This window comes from Furipterus horrens, unplaced genomic scaffold (assembly GCF_987537825.1).
Source record: "Furipterus horrens unplaced genomic scaffold, mFurHor1.1.pri manual_scaffold_11, whole genome shotgun sequence".
Taxonomy (NCBI): Eukaryota; Metazoa; Chordata; class Mammalia; order Chiroptera; family Furipteridae; genus Furipterus; species Furipterus horrens.
The window spans coordinates 91,394,099-91,417,160 of NW_028327181.1; the positions used below are offsets into that span (position 1 = coordinate 91,394,099).

The window sequence follows — 23,062 nt, forward strand, 5'->3', positions numbered from 1 at the left end:
GTGTCAAGGGATTCAGGGACACGGGGGTGAGCATAGGGATAAGACTGGGGAGGCAGGCAAGGTACTGGCTGCTGAAGGTGTCACATAGACATGTGACAACTGGTATTTAGAAATGTCCAATCAAGGAAGAACACAGAGTAGATAAATCCATTGAGAACATTCCAACCATCAACTAGAAGCATATGCATCTGAACAGGCAACCTGCAAGCCCTCTTCTGGTACAAGCAAACTGCCATCTGCTTCTGGCTTAGAGGTAGTTCCTTTTTCTTTTGCAAAGGATGTGCCTGGATGTTAAACACAGGGGGACAACTGATGGAGTTGGGTTCTTCCAAGACTGTGAGAATAAAAGAGTAAGGACAAGCCTGTGACGGGAAAGGACCAGGGCCAGTAAGGAACAGCCAGCGGCGGAGGCTGAGAAAGGACATCATCAAGTCACATGTCTGGCCAACACAAGCACGATCAGAACACATCTTGACGGGGTATGTTTCCATCCTTGCCTGTTTTAATTCTTCACCTGAAGGCAGGGAAGAGTTCAGCCAGATTTCCTGCTGCCATTTTTATTTCCAGCCATTATCTCAGCCTTGGGACATGGAGGTGCCAGGGGAAATAATGATAGACCCTCGGCTACAATGGTGCCAGCAACACTGCAGTAATTACAGGTGTTGAAGGGCCATCACACAGTAGCCTCACCTGTTAATTGCAAGATGGAAACGTGAAATTGCAAAGACTCGAGCCATAGTGTGGGCCATGTCTATGCTAACAGGAGAGGGCTGTGAGCTGGCATGTCTTCTTCCCTGCACCAGCGCCAGGAGTCAGCTGTGGAAGACAGTGGGAGGGGCATGCCTGGGTGCTGGGGGCGGGTGCCCTTCACTTAGCAGCTGTGTGACCTTGGGCAGGCCGTGGGAGCTTTTCCACCCTGTTTCCTCAGTTACAAAATGATAGTGATGATAGCATTTAGCCCTGCCCAGATGGCTCAGTTGGTTGGAGCCTTGTTCTGTGCACCAAAGAGTTGTAGGTTCAGTTCCTGGTCAGGGCACATACCAAGGCTGTGGGTTTGATCCCCAGTTGGGGTGTGTATGGGAGGCAACCAATTGATGTTTCTGTCTGACATTGATGTTTGTCTGTCCCCCCACCCTCCAAATCAATAACCATATCCTAGGGTGAGGATTAAAAAAAAAAAAGGAATGCACTTATAAAAAAAATCTTCCCATCTGAGAGAAGTACTTAACCTGGCGTCTGTACCGCATGATTCCTAAGAACTGTGTATTCTGTAAAGCAGCCCTAATCCCTTGAAAATGCAAAGAACTTTCCCTCCAACCGCCCCCCCCACACTCAGAACTCCCCAATTCCTGGGCTGTGTCGAGCTTCCTGAACACCCCCTGCCCTTCCACGGCTCAGCATCCTCCCCTGAAATACCCCCTCCCCACCTGTCCTCCTGCGTGAAGCCATCTGCAGCTTCCTCAGGTGAGGCTCTGCTCTCCCAACCCCGCCCCTCCACACCTAAAGGCACCTGGAGCACTGCCCTGTTGTTCCCGGTCATGTCTTAATCCCCCGCAAAGACCGCCCATTCCATGATGAGAGCCATGTCTTAATGACCTCAGCATCCCGGGGCCCGGGGGAGAGCTGGGCGCCTGCTCAGTAAATGTGGAACAAATGAGTGAGTAAAAGGATACACAGTACTATGTGAAGCCGAGTCTCACTGCCTTGACCCCACACCTAGCATGCTATCATTATAAGGTGGAAAAGCACAGAGGGAGTGTTATTGTTTTAATCGCGACAACGCGATGGTAAGTCTCGACAGCTGGGGTAGTGAGACACGGGTGCCGGATCGCACACAGTCCTGGAAGGCAGACAGAAGACGGGACCCTCGTGGCGCAGAAAAGCTCAGGACCTGCAGCAAGCCGTTCTCTCCCCCACGGAACAGTTATAAAGCACATGATATTTTTTCCATTTATGTACAACATGAAATTGAAAATTGGTTCCCATACGGGGTTTTACCACTTCCCTAAACCAAATAAAAAAGCACATGAGAATGTAGAAAACCTATCAAAATCGCATATTGAAAGAAAAAAAAATGACACTGTTCGGATAACACCAGCTTCACTGACCAAGGGCAAAAGAAAAAAAGAAATACGGCGGGAAAGCAGAGGCCTTCCTTAAAATACTATGCCAATCTAGACAGAAAACTCATCTCTGATCCTAAGAGGGTGATTTCCACCTCAAAGCAGGAGCCTGTTGGGAGTTTCTATTTTACTTTGAAAATTATTTTCCATTTGAGTGATTCTGTGCAGGTAAAACGGAGAGGGAGCTGATCCACAATTAACACAGCTGCTCAGAGTTCAAGTGTATTTTCCAAGAAAGCACTTGCATTTGGACCATCAGCTCTTGTCATTATGGTTTATTGTTTACATCTGCATTCTGATGAAAGCCAGGCTAATTCCCACGTCCCAGTAAGCACCCTTCCCTCCGCCAGCCCAATATCCTCAGCCCTTGGGTCTCCTGCATGGCTCCTTCCTCCCACTTTCGGCCATGACACTGAGCCCCGCCCAGCGGCGCACTATTTAGCACCCACATAATTGAACATGTAATTATATTTGGACTTGGATTATCCCTTCATTCTTTCATCTGTTCCTCTTTCTCCCCTGGTTCTATGTCCCACATTGGGACCTTCCATTACCTCAGAGAATATGTGGAGAGCTGAACAGGGGTTCAGCAAATATTTATGGGTTTGGTATTTATTCAAAAGGAGACTCTTTAATAAACAAGACTTAGGAGGTTCATAGCCTTACAGGCGTGGGGGTCAGGCCTGGGCTCCAACCTCCGCCCCATCAATTTCTACCTTATAATGTGGAGCAATTTCCTTCCCTTCACTCAGTTCATTGGCTCATATCAAAAAGGAAGATAATAATAATATTTCGTGGTATTGTTTGAGGGGGTCAATGAAATAATAAATATAAAGCGCTCCATACAATAAAAAGGTCCAGATCTATGAACGGTTTGTATTGTTAAGTACTTACTAAGTGGTAGCTATTGTTACGTAGACCATTTGTCAGGACAAACTGGTGCCTGGACTCTGGGTTGGGAGGAAGTGCAGGCAGGTGCTGCTCGAAAGGACCTTTGCTTTGGAGCCCTTGCAGCCCTTCTACACTGGGTTAAGTTTGATGTCTTTTTGGCTCTTTAACCCAATTTCTAGTGAGTAACACAGGTACCTATTTTTCACAAATTTATCACATACTACTTAAAAATGTGACTACTTTGAGATTCAAACTACAGTTATGGGTGAAGGGTACACAGGAAACGTACTTCCACAACTTTTTTATTGTTTTGCACTTGGACCATAAGCTCTACTCTTTATGGTTGATTATTTATGTTTGTGTTCCCATGAAAGCCAGGTTATTTCTAATTCTGAAAATCTAAACTTAACCCTACATGAAAAGTTTTAGACAAATGATTGCCTGTTAGTTCCTTCCTTGAGTTTGGTTTCTCTCTGTGTGATTTTGGACAAGTTAATTTCTTTGTGCCTCAGTTCCTTCATCTATAAAGTAAGAATAACGAAGTAAACTTCCATGTAGGTTTGAATAAGTTTACTGGGGAAAGTGCTCCTTTTGTGGAAAGGGCTCAGTTAGTGTTAGTTGCCGCTGCTGTTGTTATTATTAAACTATTGCTGGATTCATATTCCTAGAGCAGAGCTCTATCTATGCAAACATTTTTAGACTGATTCTCAAGACACTTGACCTAGATCGTTGTCATTAGTTACACTGGTCGCTTTCATGAAAAGCCTATGTCTAACTCAGTGAAGGGCCCTGTCCCCTAAGATGCTTCTGCACTTGTGATCCAAGTTCACCTCTTAGTAATCAGTGATGGAACAATTAGCACATAAGCCCTGGGAGGACACTCTCTGCTGTCCTTGCAAGATGGGACCTGACCTTTCTCTTCTACTTGTGCGCCACGTGCCACCCCAGCCAGGGCATCTGGGCCCCACGGTGCAGTCTGACATCTGCAAGTCTCTTGAGGCCCATAGAAGATGCTAGAAAACTCATGCAGCAACGTGCTTTTGTTACAGAGGAGCACCCGGGCCAGGTCCAGCCCGCACGCTGTGTGCTTTGCTGTCTTCAGAAGCGAAATTAATGAGCGTGGAGCATTTAAAAACCCACCCCAGGCAGCCTTGACTCTCAGGAGCTGGGAACCTCACAATGAAGCTCCGACAATGCACCTTATCTAGCTAAGGAAGGACACGGAGTGTTTGGTGCTTCTCAACCCCTTACTGCCTGTGGAGACGGCGTTGTAGGGTAATTTTCTCCTCAACGGCTGCTCCCTGCCCCCAATACGTGACTTTGATGAAGTCGGAGTCTTAGGAGAAAGGAGAGAAAGACGTGGGCGGCCGAGACAGCGCAGACGCGCCCAGGGGCCCGCACGTGCTTAGGATGGGGATTTTATTCACAATGTGACCTGGACGGGCAGCTATATTTGCTGTGTTTCCTAAGGTTACCGAGGGGTGTGTGCTGACCCTCTCCTGGCAATACCTCAGGATCCTTTGATTTTCTCTGAATTCTTATTTGAGAGGACAGCTGTGGGTAGAAAATTTACTTATTTAAAACAAAAAAAGGAGGATGTTTTAAAAAACGAGCTTTCTCTGGAACCCCTCCTCTCTTTTTTTCCTCCTTAAATAGACCCTTTTGGTCTTTTTTATTTTTTCCCTGTAATAACTTCTCTTATTTACAAGTAAATAACATGAAAGTGAGCCTTTCGATTTTCACCATCGCTTAAAATTCCTAAATACAAATGGCAACATAATACCTTCGCTGTGCAATTGAGAAAGAGTGCTCTTGTCAGAGGAAAGAGGGGGTATGGGAGGGAGCCCCAGGAGTAAGGAAGCAGGGCTGACCTGAGAGCTAAACCATATATCAGCAAGGAGGGGGAGCGGCAGGCACACCCAGTACCTACGTACACTGGACGGGGTCCCGGGCCGGCGCGACTCCAGGGTAACTCGAGCAAGTGTGTTGACTTACCCCAAGTGGATGTGGTGGGCCTACTTAGGGAAAAGCCACGCGGTGACAGAGCCCACCCAGACACAGCCCCGGGGAGGCCGTGCCCTGCCCACGAATGGGGGATGCTGGTCCTGTGGCTGGGCCGTTCGCAGGAGGTGCACGTGGCGGGCCAACGAGAAGCACAGGGTATGGAGTCAAAATGCCTCAGTTCCAATCCTGGCTCCTTACTTACTCTGTGACATTGTGAGTTACTGATCTCTTTGTGCCTTGGCATCCTGCTCTGGAAAATGAGGCTCATCATGGGGTAGTTGTGAGCACGAAATAAATGAACCGATGTGGACTTCTGAGCACGATGCCTAGCGCAGAGGAAGCATCGACACCCAGCGGCTGCTTGCGTGCTGTTGGGCCTGTCATTAGGACAGACTTCCCAGGTCAGCACTGCCTGGTAGCACTCAACATCTGGATTGCCCATCGCTTTCCCTTGCCTTGCCAGTTCCATTCTCACCCACTGCATTTTCGCTTCATTGGCTTCCCTGACCCCTTGTCACCAGGGACAATGCACTGGCCAGGCTGCCAGAGCACCCCGATCCACACGGCAGTGATGACTCTGAGTGACATGGGGTCTTTGGGAATTCGCATACAGAGCAGTCGCCTAGGAGCCGCGCTAATGGGGATCAGTGGCTCTGAGTGGGACCAGCTCTGAGGCAATGACAAGCCCAGCTGTCTGAGCCCCGCCTGGGTGTCACCCGGACCGTCACCTGCACACCTGCTGGGAAGCTGCCTGCCTGACGCCCCCACAAGCTGGCCTTACCTGTGACATGGAGCTTTTCATCGGCGACCTCAGCCTTCAGGTAGATCCGGCCCCTCTTCTCGGTGTGGTCCATCCCGCAGAGGCTGGGGACGTTGATGACACACTGTTTGTGCACGTTCATGTCGCAGGCTGTGGACCGAGAAAGCACAGGCTGAGCTGCTGGGCACATGGACCCGGACCATCGCGGCCTCGGGGTTTTGGTGGTAGGAGCACAGGTGCAAATGAACTACCCTTGAACTTGATACTTTGCTATAATGTTTTTGGTGACATAAAGAGCTGTGAGCAGATGTCCCTTACAGCACAAGCTTTGTGGGAGTGCTAATATCCTTAAAATATCCACGCCATTCAGTCTCAGCTGAAGCAAAATCCGCCTGCCTGGTCTTCTGTGACTGCTTCAAATATTTACCAGTAGACAAAGTTCACATAGGTAAATGCATACAAAGCACAGGCTAATTCATACTTTATGTACACAGAAGCCAATGATATGCACATTTTAAACAGAGGGTCCCCCCCTTTTTTTTTTCCAAGCGATTTCTTATGCCTTCCTAGCTCACCACTCAGAAAGGGTGAGAATCTGTGGGTTGAGTATAGGAAATTCATAAAATTTTCCTGAGCTAACTTGGTATTTTCAACAAGGCTTAAATACATTGCTTTTGCTCTTTTTTTTTTTTTTTTTAAAGAACTTGTATTTGATATTTTAAACCTGTCTTCAAATATTTAAATATTATTCCAAGTAAAACAAATACACGCCTGGCATGATACGCCATTCTTTACCAGCTGACGTTACGTGGGTGAGGCAGGGGAGGATTACAAGAAAAGACTAGTCATCGCAATGAACCAAAGACGCCGTGAGAAGAATCCTGCGTGCCGAACACAAACCTAAGACTCTGTGTAGGTGTTGCAGCTCTATGGTCCTTGTACCTTTAGGCTTCCAGAGGAGCACTGCCACTGACATCCAAACAGGTCCTCGATGGGATGTCACAAGGCTCTTCTGTAACCTTCAAGGGGTGGCCTCCCTGCTGTTTGGTTCCAAAGGTTTAATTTTAACGTGGTGAAAAGAAATGGCAGAAAACACTGTGAAGGATTCTATCTGCTGTGCTGGAACACTGAAGGCAGGATGCTGGCCACCAGGAGCAGAGGACAACTGGTTGAGTCACCATGTGCATTCTGGTTAGGCTCCTGTTTCCAAAGCTAACTGTTCAAAGCCATGAACCTCGCTTTAGCAAAAATACAGACCCTTGAAATATCTTTAAAGGCCTGAGAAGAATTTGAAACTTAAAAGGAAATAAAAGGCAGGGCTTCTGGGGAGGAGCCTGACAACAGGGAGGACGTGGGAGGCGAAAGCATACAGGGCTGTGTTCTTGTCTTGGTTTCTGCCATTAGTGGCTTTTCTATCTTGGGAGGCTTATCTGCTGTCTCTGATTCCCATTTCTTACTCTGCAAATGAACAGGCTGGCCCCGACAAGTGGTTTTGTCCACCAAGAAGAATTGTGAATGGTGTCAGGACCCTACAATGCGTGAGGGCACAGGCAGAGGATTCTTCTCTGCAGGAGCTGAGGGAGGGGTTGGGGTCCTGGCGCCCCCTCCTCCCTCCAGGAAGGAGCACAGGCAGCTGCCCCAGATGCTCTGGGACACCACAGAAAGGAGTTTAAAACAAAAGAAAAAGCACTGATTTTTTAGAATTTTTTAAAAAAGTAATGGAACCCATTTTCAAACAAAATCTTAAGCGGAATTTTAAAATAACCAGATGAGTATTATTTTATTAGCATAAGCTTAGTTAATAAATTCCAATTTATACCATTTATTTATTATAAAGACATTCACGGATAACCAATAAAGCCCTCTGATCCAAACAAAAATGTGAAGCCAGCTGTGAGGGATGCTCAGTTCAAGCCTCAAGAACTCACTCATTTATGCCTCCTGTTAAAGTTACACGGCACCCCCACATCGCGGCGCCGACAGAAGAGTAAGTACCCACGGTCACATGGTTGCCCTCCATGCCTCACAGTCCCCGCAGACGCTTCCGTTCAGTGGATGCAGCAGGAGAAACCTGTGTGCATGTTCTTCCCAGCGAGTGACCCTGGGCAACATCAGGTCTCCGATGTCATCCTCGGCTTGTCAAGATTGAGTGTGTAACACATTCAAGTGTTCATTTTTGTTCCAAGTTTCCAAGCAGTTAAAAGTATATTTACAAATGCACTTAGGATCTGCACTTGCAGGGCCCCTGAAGAGCACGCCTCCGGAATCCTAGGGTTTCTTGAAGTGCAGCAGGCCGCAGGTCTGGATCATCACGGAAGTTCCGTTAGGCCATTCAGTCCCGCAGCTTTGGGAGCGGGAGAGCCCCTGCGTTGTGAGAAACTACCCGTCCACTCTGTAAAGCTCACGTATCTTCATTTTTACATACTGTGTTTGCTCCACGTAGGATAGCTCCTGGCCATAATCGTGGTCATGATAATGAGTGAGAATACGCGGGTAGTTTCATAACGCTTCCTGGTCTACTCGAAAGACAGATGCAGTAATTACCCTCCGTGTCCTAAAAGGAGACCCTTTTATTTAAGCAAATAAAGAGCCTAGGAAAGGAATCTCAAAAGATAAGAATTATCAAAGCAAAGAGCTTCCAGAGTTGGTTTTCTTTTCTCCTGGTAGTTGATGGAGATACAGAGAGAAGAAAATAGGGGCATGGAGGCGAGCTGAGGTCTTCCCCGTCAGTGGTCTTCAGTGACGTCACCTCCAACTGGACTCACAGAAATCTGAGCTGCCTGTGGACATGCAGGGCAGGTGAACTGAAGGGAGGCACCATCCTGGGTTTATTTCCATGGTGGTTTCAGTTTAAGGAGAACCTACTGGATTTTTCCACCGTCTACCCGCTAATTAGAGACATAGGAAGATAATGACTGTGGTGGTTTAGCTTATTTTGAAGCCTAACCGAATGTGGAATCTGGAGGGGCAGCCTTTTTTCAGCACATGACATTTGCTTTGGGGTTTGACGAGCCTGCATTTCACAGTGATTAAAGATTACTACCATGAAAAGCTGTGAGTGCACCAACTTCAATTATGAACTGGGTGCTTTCCTGGGTTCATCATTAGGCAATTCAGTCATTTAATAAACCAGAACTTTGATAGTGGGAAAATCCTACACTTTATTGGTCTGCTGTAACTCTGACTGCATTCTCCTTATGGATGAGTTGGTGTTGAGATATTACTGAACCTGAGCTGCTCGGGGAACCCCGGGCGCATGCGTCCGAGCCTCGCCACCTCTTGGGAGAGAAGCCTTACTTACTGTCGCATTTCATCCCTTGGTGGATAAGTCCATACAGCAGCGACCCACAGTGATCACAGAAGGTGGGGCTCCCGTAGGTGTGGATTTTAAACTTGTGCTTGCTCCTGGGGTCCTGCGGGGAGAAGAAGAAGCACACTACTCAGGCCAGCCCTGAAAGGACCACATTTGGGGGTTAAGCCAGTGTCAGCCCCCACCCACTCCCCATTCCCAGGTCGAGGTTCGGCGGAACCAGAGTGTGTTCTGCTCTCTGGGGTCATACAATGGGTGGTGGCAACTTGGCCGTGTGACATTTTCCTAGGCTGCCCGTTCTGCGCCATGTAACGAATACCCGCATTTCCTCTCTTTACGGGATGTACAGAAGTAATTCACACATGCCCAGTTGCCACCAAAGCTTTCGCATCTGGCCCCACAGTCATCTAAGTGTGTGAGGGCAAGCATTAGTGCTTTAGACCCTGCGGGACCTCTGTATCCCCAGTGCCCGGCGCAGAGGGGGCACAGAATCAGGTGTGTTTGTGAAGCTGAACTGAGTTTGGGCGACTTGCCGGTGGGCAAGCTTTCCAGAAATATGCACCCAAACCAACAGGGATATCTTCCCGTTTCTGCACTGTTTCCACAGCATCCGATGCATTTGCACGGGGACGCTCCAGCATGACTGGGGCACGTTGGAAATGCACCGAACGCACACTTGCCAGAGCCCCGGCTGCAATTTCCTTCCGTCCCCTAGCACCCCATGCCCATCACCGAAGGGACAGCCAGGCAGCTCATTTTCAAGCAGCGTTTTTGTTCCTCAATCCGCCGATGGATGGTAGACACGGAGGTAAACATTCCATAGAACACACTACAGTGATTCAGGCGCACGGTTGCCTGGGTTCAATCCCCAACTCTGTCACTTCACAGAAACGTAACCATGGGCCCACGACTTAGCCTTTCTGCCTCATCCGTAATTTGGGAAACTAACGGCAGCTGCCTTAAGGGGTTGTTTTGAGGACAAAACCAGTCAACTTTAGTAAAGTGCCATGACAGGTAAATCCATGGAAAGCAGGACACGCCTCTGCTTCTTGGGCCCCTGCTGATGAGTACCTGAAAGCAGGGGGTTGAGCTAAAAGATATTTCTGTCCTATCCAGACTGTAAAACCATTTCTCCCTCCACATGTCCATATCAGGACCCTTCCTCATTATCTTCCTCCTCCTGAATCACATTCTTTGTGTTCTGAGCAGATGCGAAGACGGAGCTGCCATTAATGGAATTAAGGAAAGGGACAGAGGGGCAGGGTTCAGGGCAGGGCAGGAGACCAAAGGCTCTGTTTCAGAGGCGTCCGGCTTGAGCTATTTCTCAGTCCAGGGTTTCTTAGCTGCAAACACACACAAAGATACTCCTGCTTCTGACTTTCAAAGAGCTGAGGTATGGTGACTAGAGGGAATGTCAAAGGTGATTTTGACTTTATAAGATACCTGATCATTTGGCTGGCTTTGGAACCTAAAGTCTAAGCCACGCACATGCCACAACCGTTTTAAAGACATAAATTCTAAAATTAGGGAATATGTCAATCATGCGGAATATAAAGAATAGGAAATCAAACACTCATGTAAGCACCAGCCAGACTTAACAAATGTTAGCATTTCCCCTGATTTTTCACAGCATAATTATCCTCATTCTACAGAGATGACAGTGACCTTCAAAGTCACACGGTCAGTGACGGTCAGAGATGAGATCTGACCACATCTGAGTCTTTAACACTGATTCCCACCCAAGGGTTTTCAGAAATCCGCTCAGAATGAGGCTCTGGTCTTGAGAGCTTCAAAAAAAAAAAAAAAAAACAAAAAAAACTTGCAACACATTTTTATTTTTTCGGAAATGAGAACACCACCTGTTTTATAAATAAACTTGCACTGGAATTTAGGCACACTCATTCATTTACATCTTTTCTGTGGCTGCAGTGGCAGAGCTGGCCCACGGGGCCAATCTCTGCCTCATGACCACACTTTTCCAAGTGTGGTCCCTACATGACACCACCATCGCCTGGAACTCGTTAGAAATGAAATTGCCCAGCCCCTCCCCAGACCACCCGAATCAGAGCCTCTGTGGCCGGGGCCCTGCAGGCAGCCTCAGTGCTGGTGAGCACACTCAGGACTGAGAGCTGCGGCTCTAGGAGGTTACGCATCAAATACGCAGTAGGTGCCTGACAGGGGCTAGATGCCTAAGGACGTGTTTGAGGCAGTCACTAGTTTACTTTCTAAGTGTGTCTCAGGGTGTGAGAAATCAACACCTTCCTTGGGAGGTGAGTTTTCCTAGTGAGTAGCAGCTGCGAATGTGGCCTGAAGGACGGGCTTTAAAGCAGCTCATCCATTTCCCCCAATGTCCTAGGACATTAGGAAGAATGTCAAGGGAAGAGGCCAGTGACAGTTTCCATTAAAAGTTCCCACAAGGACAGCAAAGGTGGTGTCCTACCACGAGGAGGGCACAGAGGACGCCAGGGGAGAGGACACAGCCAGTGTCCCCGACAGAAGCAGCAAGGCCCCGACCGCGGGTGCTGGGTAAGCAAACATGGCAGCGGACGCGCAGCCTGCCGGATCCCAGGTGTGCCAGGCAGCTCTGGGGCGGCTGTCCCGCCCGGAGGGTATCACATCGACCCCTGTGGGCGTGGCACATGGGTAACTTGTTTCAGTTTTCAGGAAAACCTAAGTCTTAACTCATGCAACCCCCCTATGGCGTCTTCAGGCTCTAGCCATTTGGAGGTGTAGGGAGAGAGGACAACATTGCTTTTGCCTCCTGTGTGAGCTGGCAAATGACCAAGTCTTGGAGTCCTCATACTTAAAAGTCACGAGTGGCCAAGGATCATGCTCACGATGAGAAGGACTACAACCAACAGCTGTTTGTTGATCATCAGTCTTGTGAGGGTGCTTTACAATGACTAAGCTCTCCCTGATAATAAGACCATTTACCAGGATCCTGGAGACCTGTGTTCTGACTCCAGGCTTGATGCAAACTCAGTGAGTGACCTTGGAAAGAGTCACGCCCCTTACTTATACAGCAGAAAGAAAACCAGTCTGCCTGTGTGATACCCTGGAGTGAGGCTTAACCTAGGGAACATATAAGGGCTTTGCAACCTGAAAATCCCTAAACAAATACAGGAGAAGATTATTGCAATTATATTATCCTTGGAAGTGAGCCAAGGTGTCTGAGGCTTCCCTTACTTCAGCAACCTGGGCCTGAATGGGAAGGAAGAGAAAAGCTAATTAGCTTCAGTCCTGATCGGTGGTAGGAGTGGACGCCAAGGTGGCCAGAAGCCAGGGGACATCCCCTGAGGTCCCCAGTTCCTGCTCTCTGCTGGAGACTGGCCTTCCGAGGCAAATGCCCCCTGCTGATGGTAAGCTGTGAAACCGCCTGCCAACCCAACCGGCCACGCGCCGGATCGACCGTATGGACGAGGACATCTCCCACATACCAGAACTGGAATGCAGGAGCATAAAACCTCCAGCTGAAAGCTCACCTCATCTGAGAAAAGAAACCACAGTGTTAGCTAGAGAGCCGTGAGTTAACGGTGATCTGCAGAAAGCAGCTGCACTAAAGAAGCCCCCAGGCTCCGTGGTTCTATCAACAGTCACTAAGGCACAGTCTTTACTTCCTGGGGCCCTGGCTGCCTCGCCTGGAACCTAAAGGCGTTGCACTGGATGAGCCTCTTGAAAGTAGCATTTCACAGAGCCCTGCAGCGGGCAGGAGGTGCCGGGGCTGCTGAGGATGCCTGAGGGAGGCCACTGCTAAAGTCAAGTTTGAAAACTGGACTAGATGATCTCTTTGATTCTGTCTTGCTTTCAAAAAGAAAACAAATGTTTTATTTTTATTTTGGAATAATTTAAGGCTCATAAGGATGTGCAAAAATAGTACGGACTGTTCCCATACACTCTTCAGCCAGCCTTCCCCGGTGATAACATGTTACATAACCATAGCACATTCGCAAAACCAGGGCATCGACATCAGTACCATTCCTCCACTTACACGAGGGACTTCAGGGTTTCACCGGATCTTACACGCCTAATTCCAATGCATGCATTTTTATTAAGCAGCTTATGAATTAAATACACTGTTTACTGAGTGGGGACTGCAGTACTATCTGCTGGGTGCACCGATCACAGATTCAAGCAGAACTGCACCAAAGGCCATTTACAGCTTGTCCATCAAATACACAGCCCACCTGCTCTCAATGTGAAGGGGTCAGGGGAGGACGAGTCTGAAGATTTGTCTGGAAAGTAGCATCGGTATGCTTTTCTCTACGCAAAGGAAGCATAGGCTCTCTCCCACATTTTCTGATCAGTTTTTCAAAACAAGAACCATTTTTGAGGCACAGGTTACCTGAGGGCTCACACAAAGTAGGTGCCAGCAGGGGTCAGGGGACAGTGACAGGTAAGTTATGGTGACACCTGCAACCTGATGGAAAGATGGACATCAAGGCATGAGCTGTCCCCCAGTAGCTCCAGAGCAAGTTTTGTGGCAGGAGCTGTGTGAGTCATATGAACAGTGACCGCTGCGGCATCTCCAGGGGGCTGTGTGGCCAGGGAGGTGGTGGGGAGGAGCTGAGTCTTAGGTGTCCTCAGCATGACAAGTCTCACTTGTCCTCAGGTTGTGAGAGGCAGAGTGTGATGTTGTTCCTATACCACCTACACAATCTGCCACTGAAGATAGTTGTCACTCCATGTACCTCCTCTTCCATTTCTTGTCATTTCACACACACACACACACACTGCCGTGGGACAGACACTGCAGTCTGAGAGAGTTTCTAAAGCACAGGGCTGAACTGCAACTGGACTGGAACTGAGGCCGACAATTAAGTTTAAAAGAGCAACTCGATCTCCAAGCTTCCCGGAAACCAAAGCAAAAAGGGAAGAAAAACAGTAGGCTCCCTGGGGTTGCAAAACCACCCAGATGCAGAAATCCAGCTTAGCGCGCTCCCAAATCATTTTGTCTCGCCCAGCGGACCTGTAGTCAACGTCGGGGACCACTAAAGCTTTAACAAGGCGTACTTTTATCACTGTTCCCTGGAGGGTTCTAGATAAAATTACCTCACGTATAAGTGAAGTTTGGGCCACAATACACACCAAGTCTTGACTACTACCAAGTTAGTAACCTCCTCCCATTTGGCGCCGGACACGTAGATCTTCCTGGTTACCTCTCCAGCACTGGCAGCCTCTTACTACGTGGAGCATGAAACCTGCTGTCATATGCCACAAGCCTGACACGATTATAATAAAAGTGAAAAACATTTGGCTTAGATGGTTCTGTCATATACACACACGGCTGGGGGAGAAAAAGAAACTTTTGACTAAATCAGTGTTCACAGGCACGAACGACGTCTAACCCACAAATTTAAATCTCGACTTCTCATTGAAAAAAATAACAAATGGAAATTTCAAGATCTATGGCAAGCACCCACGAGTCTGTTTCTCGTATCTTAGCTTTATAAGGGAGTGACGCCATCAGCCTTCTTCGGAAACATCTCTCGGCATCTCGACCGGGACTTTCAAGGTCTTCCATCCTCAGCACCACCACCTCCATCACCACCATTTCGTAATGTGTTAGAAGTAAACCCACGCATTTACACTGCACTCGATTTCGATGCTGTTTGGGCCTTAAATCTCCTAGAGGTCTTTTTTATTATCTATAACCATCTGGAAGGGATATTCTAAGTAAGTTGAACTCCAGTCTCCATGGATGGAGGACAAGCCAGCAACGCACAACGGAGAAGCTCCGGAACACCAGGAGGCTGGCAATCAGTGACGCTTGTTGACGAGGACGTTGATATTTGAATGGACAATGCGTCAAATGCAGGCGTTTGGCTAGAGGTCATCCTGGTCTGGGTTCCCCACCCATATGTGAATGTTTCTGAAACCCCCGAGGCTTCTCTTACAGGACCCAAATGGCTGGCATCAAGGGCTGGAGTTCGGATTCTGAGTTTCTGGAAAAGACAGTTTTTCACGGAGGGACGCCCTGTGGTGTGACTTCCTTGATGGGGCTGCTTCAGGTCACTCCCTCTGAACAGCAACAAAAATTCCCCCCACTTTCACCATCGGATGTGTTCTCATGAATCACGCTTATCAGCCACGCTTGGGTCTAAATGTCACCCCCATGGTGACCACACAGCGACACCATAAAACCCTGCCCTGAAGGGGAATCTGGCAACATTTCTGTGATTAAATTTCTTAGGAAGCAAGTTATTATTTTTTTTAACTCTATGATTTAAAAAATTCCCACCAAAATTTTTTTGTTGACATGAGACTATTGCCCAGACCAGATCACATGACTGCAGTGATTTTATGTAACTTGGGTATTATTATAATTGTTACGTCGGTGATCTTGGTCTGAGGGAGACACCCACAGCATTCCTCAGGCTGCTGAATTGGCTGGTGGACTCTTCACCTGGGCTCAGGGCGCATGCTCTGCCTTTGACTACCTTGGTCTTGTTGAATGTTGCCTGTTTTAAGAAAGAACTAAGGAGTTTCCATGTCTGGTGACAGTTAATTTTTGATCTTAATGTAACCCTATTTTATTCTCATGAATAACATTCACCTTTACAGTTGGACTAACTTGCCACATCAGGCTTTGCGAGTAGAAAGATTCTTATGGGTCCTTTGCCAAGCTGTGCAAGATGCTTTAATTATTATATGTGAGCTGACAAACCCTTTAAATAAAGCTCTATATAAATCTCCACCAGCAAAGCAATTCCTAAATAAACCGTATTTAAACCAAGGTATATTATGCCGCAAGCTAAATCAAATGAGCTAGATCTTCCTGGAGCAACACAGACAGATCTCCAAGACACAGTATCTAACGGAAAGAGCAAGCCACAGAATGAAACATAAAACATAATGGCATTTATGTAAAAAACAGGATTCAAAGAACCTCCAGACGCAGAACAATAATATAGCAGGACAGATATATAAGTAAAAACACCTCTGGGGAAGTGCAGGGATGGATTGGCTTCGGAGACGACAGTGAGAGGAGCCATTAAATATTATCAGAAAAGGTTTCACTGAAAAAAAAAAAAAAAGAATTTATATGTTATCTCCGTAATCCAAATTATGTACCATGACTCCCACCTGAATATATCGGGTTATATTTCAACTGGTTCACGAGAGACCATTAGAGGGACAGCCTCAGTACGTTAAAGAAATTGGGGCACAGCTGCTGTGTCTGGTGATAAATGGCTTTGCCTGTAGCTTCTCCAGCAAACTGCTGAGAAGAAGGCATCTATATGAGTCACTATGCAGATATTTGGTACCGCCAGCCATCAATAAAGCTGAAATCTTGATTAAAAGCTCTATCATACAAAAGCTATGTCTCCCTACTTGTGAAAAATTTTATATGTTGTCACCATCTCCAAAGACTCGGCTTACGCCCAGGTCTCCTCAATTACAGAAGGATCTTGGATGGTGAAGTCTGAAATTCTGATGTTAAAATGTTTATAATGTGCGAGTATTCAAATCACAAAGCCTATTATTTCCTAGTTAGCTAGCAAATCTCTTCATTTCCCTTTTAAAATTATTTATCGATACCTAAGATTTTAAGGGTTTATTTTGAAATACTTTTAGACTCACAAGTTATAAAAATAGGGCAGAGTTCCTGTGTAGCCATTCATTCAGCTCCCCGCCAGCGATAACATCTTACCAAACCACAGCCCGTCATCCAAATCCAGATGTGGACATTGGTACGACGGGCTTCACCAGTTTCTAAGCGCAGCTGTCACGTGTGCCTGTGTGTACAGCTCTAGGAAATTTTGCAACATTCGTAGCCATGACACAGTGGAGCTCTGTCACTGCAAAGAAGCGCCCTTGTACTGCCCGATAGAATCATACCCTCCCCTATCCCTAACCTCCGGCAATTGCTGATCTGTTCTCCTTTAGATAAACTTTTATAGCAGTTTATTTTAGCACCAAATAAGGTTTGTGTTAATTAAAGATTAGCTCCAATGCCATAGTTTGAAAGGAAAATAAAACAAGAACACAAGCATCTTCATTATGTACATCCCTGCCAGCCCTGAATGTTAGTTATTTCTTAAAAGAAAAAAAAAAAAAATTCCATGGTCACGTGTTTGTGACTATCTAAGAACAAATCAGAGATAAATGGAAACATGTTGATTCAAGAGCATCCAAGATCCTGTCACCTTTGTTTAATTTAGTAAAGACAGAACTGGGTTGTTGTTCATGTGAGAAACTTCATCTGACATTTGGAGATCATATGGGACAAATTCTAAAGCCTAAAATTTGGTTGTAGGTAGGTAATAGGCCCCAGGTGTTGCGCTTATTTTTGTCACGGCCTTGAAAAAGTGTAACATTTGCAAGAAGGCCGATTTTCATGCCTCCCTCTAAGGTTGGAAGATTCTCCAGCAGCTGGTATTTGTTCAACGGATTAAACCCAACAGAAGAGGCCGAAGGTATATCCCCGTCTCCTTCTTGACTGCAAAGTCCAAAGGGGGCAGGATTCTTTATTTCTGTGGGTCCCTTTGATCCTTCATACAGATGGCTCATTACGCCCAATAAATATTTGCCAAATGGCAACCCCTCCTGGCTACATTAAGAGATACTTACTTCCTGATGTCCAAGGATCTTTTCAGTTATAACCTCATATTTTATTTCTTTGAAATGTGCAGCCTATGGTAAAATATTAATCATTTTAGCCACTCATTATTAATTTTCAACTGTTTATTTGCATGTTCATTTACGTAGATAAAATCATATTTGTTATAAGAAAATATGGTTAAGTAGACAGAAAAATTATATATGTAAATATTTTGGCATGTTTCATTCAAGAAAGATACGTGTGTGTGTGTTTCTTTAGGAATCATCCTAAACAGACCAGGTCTCTAGTTTTTCCTTCTTAAAAAACAAAACTAACAACTCATCTTAAATATCTTCCCATGTTGTTAAATATAAAACAGTATCCTATTTTACTGTATGATATTTCATCATACAGATGCACCATAACTGACTTAACTGATCCCCCGTTCCTGGACATTTAGGGTATTCCCAATGCCACTACTATAAACACTACTATCCCACAGGTGTCTGTGAGCATACACTGTGCAAGAGCCTTATCAGCTCCTCAGGATAAAGGCCAGAAGTGGAAATCCTGGGCCAAAAGCACGAACAGAAAATATTACCTTTAAAAGCTAACCATCCATTAAAAGCCAAAAGCCTGTTTTTGATCAAGACACTCTGGTTATTCTGGATAAGCTTACAAGTAGCCAGTGTTATATCTCGGCTAAAAAGTGCCATGGAACTCTTGGTTTGGGCTTGACTTTTGTTAGGTGCAGGCGTTTGTCCTTGAGTTCGGATGCTCCTCCTTGCTCAATGCCTGCCGAGAGCCTCCCCCGAACAAGGGCTGACACTGTCTTCCACGTCTGTCCTCAAAGACTTACTGTTCTTTCTACTGATATCTCTTTGTTCTTTTTTCTAAAACTGGGAGTTGAGAAACAGTGCAGGCTCACTTTTCTGGATAGCGAATCTCCGACCATTTGTTAGTTAAGGACGGCTGGGCTGAATCCATAAGGCAGCAGACCATCTTATGTGTTTACAATAGCTTTTATTTTCGCCTGCTATAGTCTCTGGCATTGATCTTGCACTGGTGTACTGGGTTCGGGTGTATGACGTGACTGGGTAAAAGACTTCCACCTTGGCCTCCACTCATGCAAAGCACTGTCACAGGTACAACTGAATTTCCTCTAGCACCTGCCTACTGGGCAAGCTCCGCCTCTGGCTTCGTGTTTTTGTCTGGCATCTCTGCCTCAGGCTGCTGCATGCTGGTGACTCCGGAGCACGCACCCGCGCCAGACACAAGCATTCTCTTTTCACTCTCTCTCCCTTTTTAAACAATAGGAGGTAACACTGATGTGCTTTCCTCCAACTGCCACTTTAAGTTCATCCTAAGCAATGCCTCCCAGAGGTCAATCTAAAGAATGACAAAGAGGGCAGTTGTTCGGCTGTCTCCCAGGACTGCATCAGACACCTCTAATCCAGTCCAAGCTGGAGCAGAAAAACAGATACCCTTTGATTCCACTAGAGGGCAACAGAATGGGGTCAAGGGACGCCAGTCAAAGAGTTTTCAGGACTGCCACCAGGAGAGCAGAGAGGCCTCCCGTGGTCCTTGCTGTTCTGACGCATCTGGGTTTCAGAGTGTGCGGTCCTCTCTTGTTAACAGTCTGTTCCAGAGACGTTGAAGCAGGCTGACATTTTACTCAGCCTCTAGGATACGTGCAATTCAAATATTCTGTTCTTTCTGGAAGTAATTTTTGTATTATCCCCCGTCAAGTCCAGAGCATTTGACAACCAAACCAGTGTAATTTCGCAAAGACTCTAATTGGTAGCGTAAGTGGGTATGGTCCGTACAAACAGGAGTTGCCACAGGAAAGATAGTGTGTGATGTAAAACACTGCGGGAGACTTTCTCATGACCTACTGGAAGAAAAAAGACTTGTTCTTGAGAGAAATTAGTGCTTCAGCTCGGCACCATCCACTGGAACCTCCCGTGGTGACAGAAATGTCTCATAACGGCACTGTCCAATAGAGTAACAACTAGCTGTGTGGATGAAATCATATTTGTTATAAGAAAATATGGTTACGTAGACAGGAAAATCATATATATGTAAATATTTTGACAAGTTTCATTCAAGAAAGATATGAGTGTGTGTATGTATGTGTGTGTGTGTGTGTTTTCTTAGGAATCATCTTAAATAGACCGGGTCTCTAGTTTTTCATTTATTAAAAAAAAAAAAAATTAACTTATCTTAAACATCTTCCCACGTGTGGGAACACTTGAAATATGGTGACTTCTACTAAGCAGCTGAATTTTCAAATTTTCAGTTACCTTCAGGTCACTTCAGTTGAAACAGCCGCAGACAGCTAGTGGCTGCTGTGGTCGATGACACACTTTGAGGGCCCTCTTCCCAGAGATCCTTTGTTTGGTCCCTTTCTCCTGCTCCTCCTCTAAAGTGCCGTGGTGGCAGAGGCCCACTGGGAGAGCTTTCTGGGCTCTCTGCAGAGACGCGGACAAGCTGGGCTGTTAGGCCATGGCCGGGCACCTTCCTTGAATGGGACCTTTCATGCTGACCCCTCGGCACCACCCTAAGCCAGGCCTAGAGCCGCATGTTGAGTCTCCTGGTGGCTTCCTTCCCCACTGCACAGTCCAGCTCAATCAGATGACTTCCCATGATCTGTTGCCATTGCCCCATCACTCCCTGGCTCAAAGCCTCTGGACAATCTAATTGTCCAACGTCCTTCCTCACCATAGGACTTTTTGTCCACTGCCCACCCACAAGCGTGCCTTGGTGTCTGCTCATGGGCCTCTCTCCCTCTCTGGGAAAAGCCCTCTCCCACCCCTGCCTCTTCTCAGCATAGGTTCCAAACAGGCCTCAAGGCCCTTCTTCAGGCTGCCTCCTCCTGGATGTCTTCTCTGACTGCCTCCACCTACAGTTTCCCTCTTTTGCTTCACAGCCTGCCCCCAACCACTGTTTTCTGAATGCTTATGAAGGATCTTTGTTATTTATCTGTTCCTGGAACACACCTTTATTTACTCTATCTCTGGGCCTTTGCACTTGCTGTTGCTCTGCCGGGAACCAGGCACCAGCTCTTTATGTGACGTCTCTCCTGTCATTTCGGGTGGGGTCAGTGCAGCCTGCTGCCCTTGATTCCCTTCTAAAGGAGCTCTCCAGACAGAGGCTGTGTGTCATTATTGAAGTTGTTTTTCTTATTTCGTTTTTACTCATTTAAATTCTGTATTTTTGTTCTTTACAGTGTAAATTCCATGAGTAGAGGGGACCTTGTCTGCCTGGTGGCTGGAACAGAGCCTGGCACAAAGCAGGCTCTTCATGAACAGCTTTCAGGTGAATGAGTCCTATAGTGAGTCTTCCCAATGGACAGAAAACGCACAGAGGTCAGAGACCACAGGTGATACCTCCTGGGAGCTCAGTACAGGTTTGCTCAAGATCTTAACAACAGTGACACTTAACCAGAGCCTTCGACCAACTATCTCACAGGTAACCCACCACTGAATGAAGATTACTTTGCAAATGAACTTCCCAAGGTGTCTAAACAGACATACCCTTGATATTTATGTCTGTCTCTCAGAAAGTCAAGTTTAGACCAAAAAAATCTAGCTAAGGTCAATATTTAAGGATAGAATAATCAAGTAATGCGTGGTTAACCATTTAGGAACATTCTAGACATTTTAACTGGTTTCGGTGGTGAACTTACACCGCTATGAGTGATGCCATAGGTTTTCTGGTGGGTAGAGGAAGTGCTTCAAGTTCTCTTACCAAAGACATGAGGCGTGGCAAGGTTTCCCACTGGTACAAGATGGGAAAGGACACCTCCTAGCACGTATCCTTCAGGAAACAGGAGACAAGGGTGAAAAGCGACCCAGCTCATGGCTCTCGTCTTGGCATTAAACTTATTCTCAAATCAGCAGTTTCCTGGGAAAGGTCAGTCCCCTCCTTTTTATTGAGCTCATCACCTGACAAGTGTTCCTCTGACATTTTCTTTTCCAGGGATGTCAGTTTCTCACATTAAAATGAAAACCATAGTCCTAAGGGAAGAGGACCACCGCAAGTCAAGTCTGATTACAGCTCACTTTAAAATGATTTGGTTCGACTGTTACTTTGTCCGTGAGCACTGATTAAAAGAAGCGAGCCATCTTCAGGGCTGGGATCTGCTCTGCTGGGCTAAAATTTTGGTTGTAAACATGTGTTTGCAATCAGCTTTTCTCTGTTATTGTTAACCTCGTTTCTTAGATTACAGATGGAGATGGCCATTGTCTGCGTACAATTAACTATGAACTGCTCACTATTCCTAAGAAATCTGCATGCAGGATGTTGTTAACGATTATTAAGCTTTTTTTAAAGATCCTTTTCTTAATGTGGACTCTCTGAATTTAACTGCAAATCCCTGCTAAGGTTTACTACTACAAACATATCTGAGGATCAGAAGTTGTTTGGACACAACCGAGCACATTGCTTCAAAAGTGACTTTTCTGCTCACACCTGGAAGCTATATGCAGTCAGAGTGGGTATAGATTCTTAACCATGCTATTTTCTGAGGTTTCTATGACATTATCTAAGAAAACACCAGATCAGCTATGGGTATTTGTCCTGAAAAGTGCATCCTTCTCCTTCAATGAAGCAACTATTTTTAATGTTTTCCCTTAATCTTCTCTCCAAGAACCAAAGACTTCATAAAGAAATCTGGTTCTAATGACAATGTGAAAAGATTTCTACAAATTTCCTAAATGGAGCAAATGATCCTCCTAGTTGAATGCTAAGTGATCAAAACAGGTGGTATAATTTCATTGATTATACCAGGTTTTACAATGGTAAGTTTAGAGCAAAGCATGTAGGTAAACATTAAAAAAAAGAAGGAAAATGGGGGCAGCAAGTCCTTGGTGAAGAAATAATTTTTAAATGCCTCAATGGATAAAATCATGATTTTGATGAGCTTCAAATAGAAATATTTATAGACAGACCTGAACTGCAAAATTGTTATCAAGAAAATACCATTTCATGCTATTCAAATACGTGACCATTCTTTTGGGTTGACCCTGTTAGGTCTCTAAAGCCCGTAGACCCAAGATTCACTGACTGGGACAAATCAATTAATCCAAAATCAGGAACAGAAGAAAACCTCCTTTCTTGATGAACATCAAGATCAACATGAGTCTTCTCTCTGTAGACAGGCTATTAGCAGTTAATGTTCCTTAAAAGATGTATAAGCAAGCACTAAGTTACTGAAAGAGCCTAGCTCAACTTGTGCTGATGAATGGATAAAGACTTATTTTTACTCAATTGCCAGAGGACAACTTCATATGAAACTTCAGAGCTGAGTTATTTTCAGATGTTCCATAATAAAATGTACGCCAACCCTGAAGGCTATTTTGTTAGCTGCTAGGTAGATCTATTTTTCCTTACAAAACACACAGAGAATAATTAGGGAAGAGGTTTGGCTC

The 23,062-nt window shown here is 46.0% G+C and overlaps 1 protein-coding gene across 2 annotated transcripts in view; it reads right to left on the bottom strand.

Annotated features, from left to right (window-relative positions):
- Window positions 1–23,062, bottom strand: part of PRKCA (protein kinase C alpha) — a 343,109-nt gene that overhangs the window by 86,027 nt on the left and 234,020 nt on the right. For both annotated transcript variants that reach the window (XM_090292657.1, XM_090292656.1), the window contains exons 4-5: window positions 9,080–9,191; window positions 5,800–5,928 (exon numbers count right to left, since the gene is read on the bottom strand). In XM_090292657.1, coding sequence (XP_090148783.1) covers window positions 5,800–5,928; window positions 9,080–9,191 — 241 coding nt within the window. The remainder of the gene's footprint in view (window positions 1–5,799; window positions 5,929–9,079; window positions 9,192–23,062) is intronic.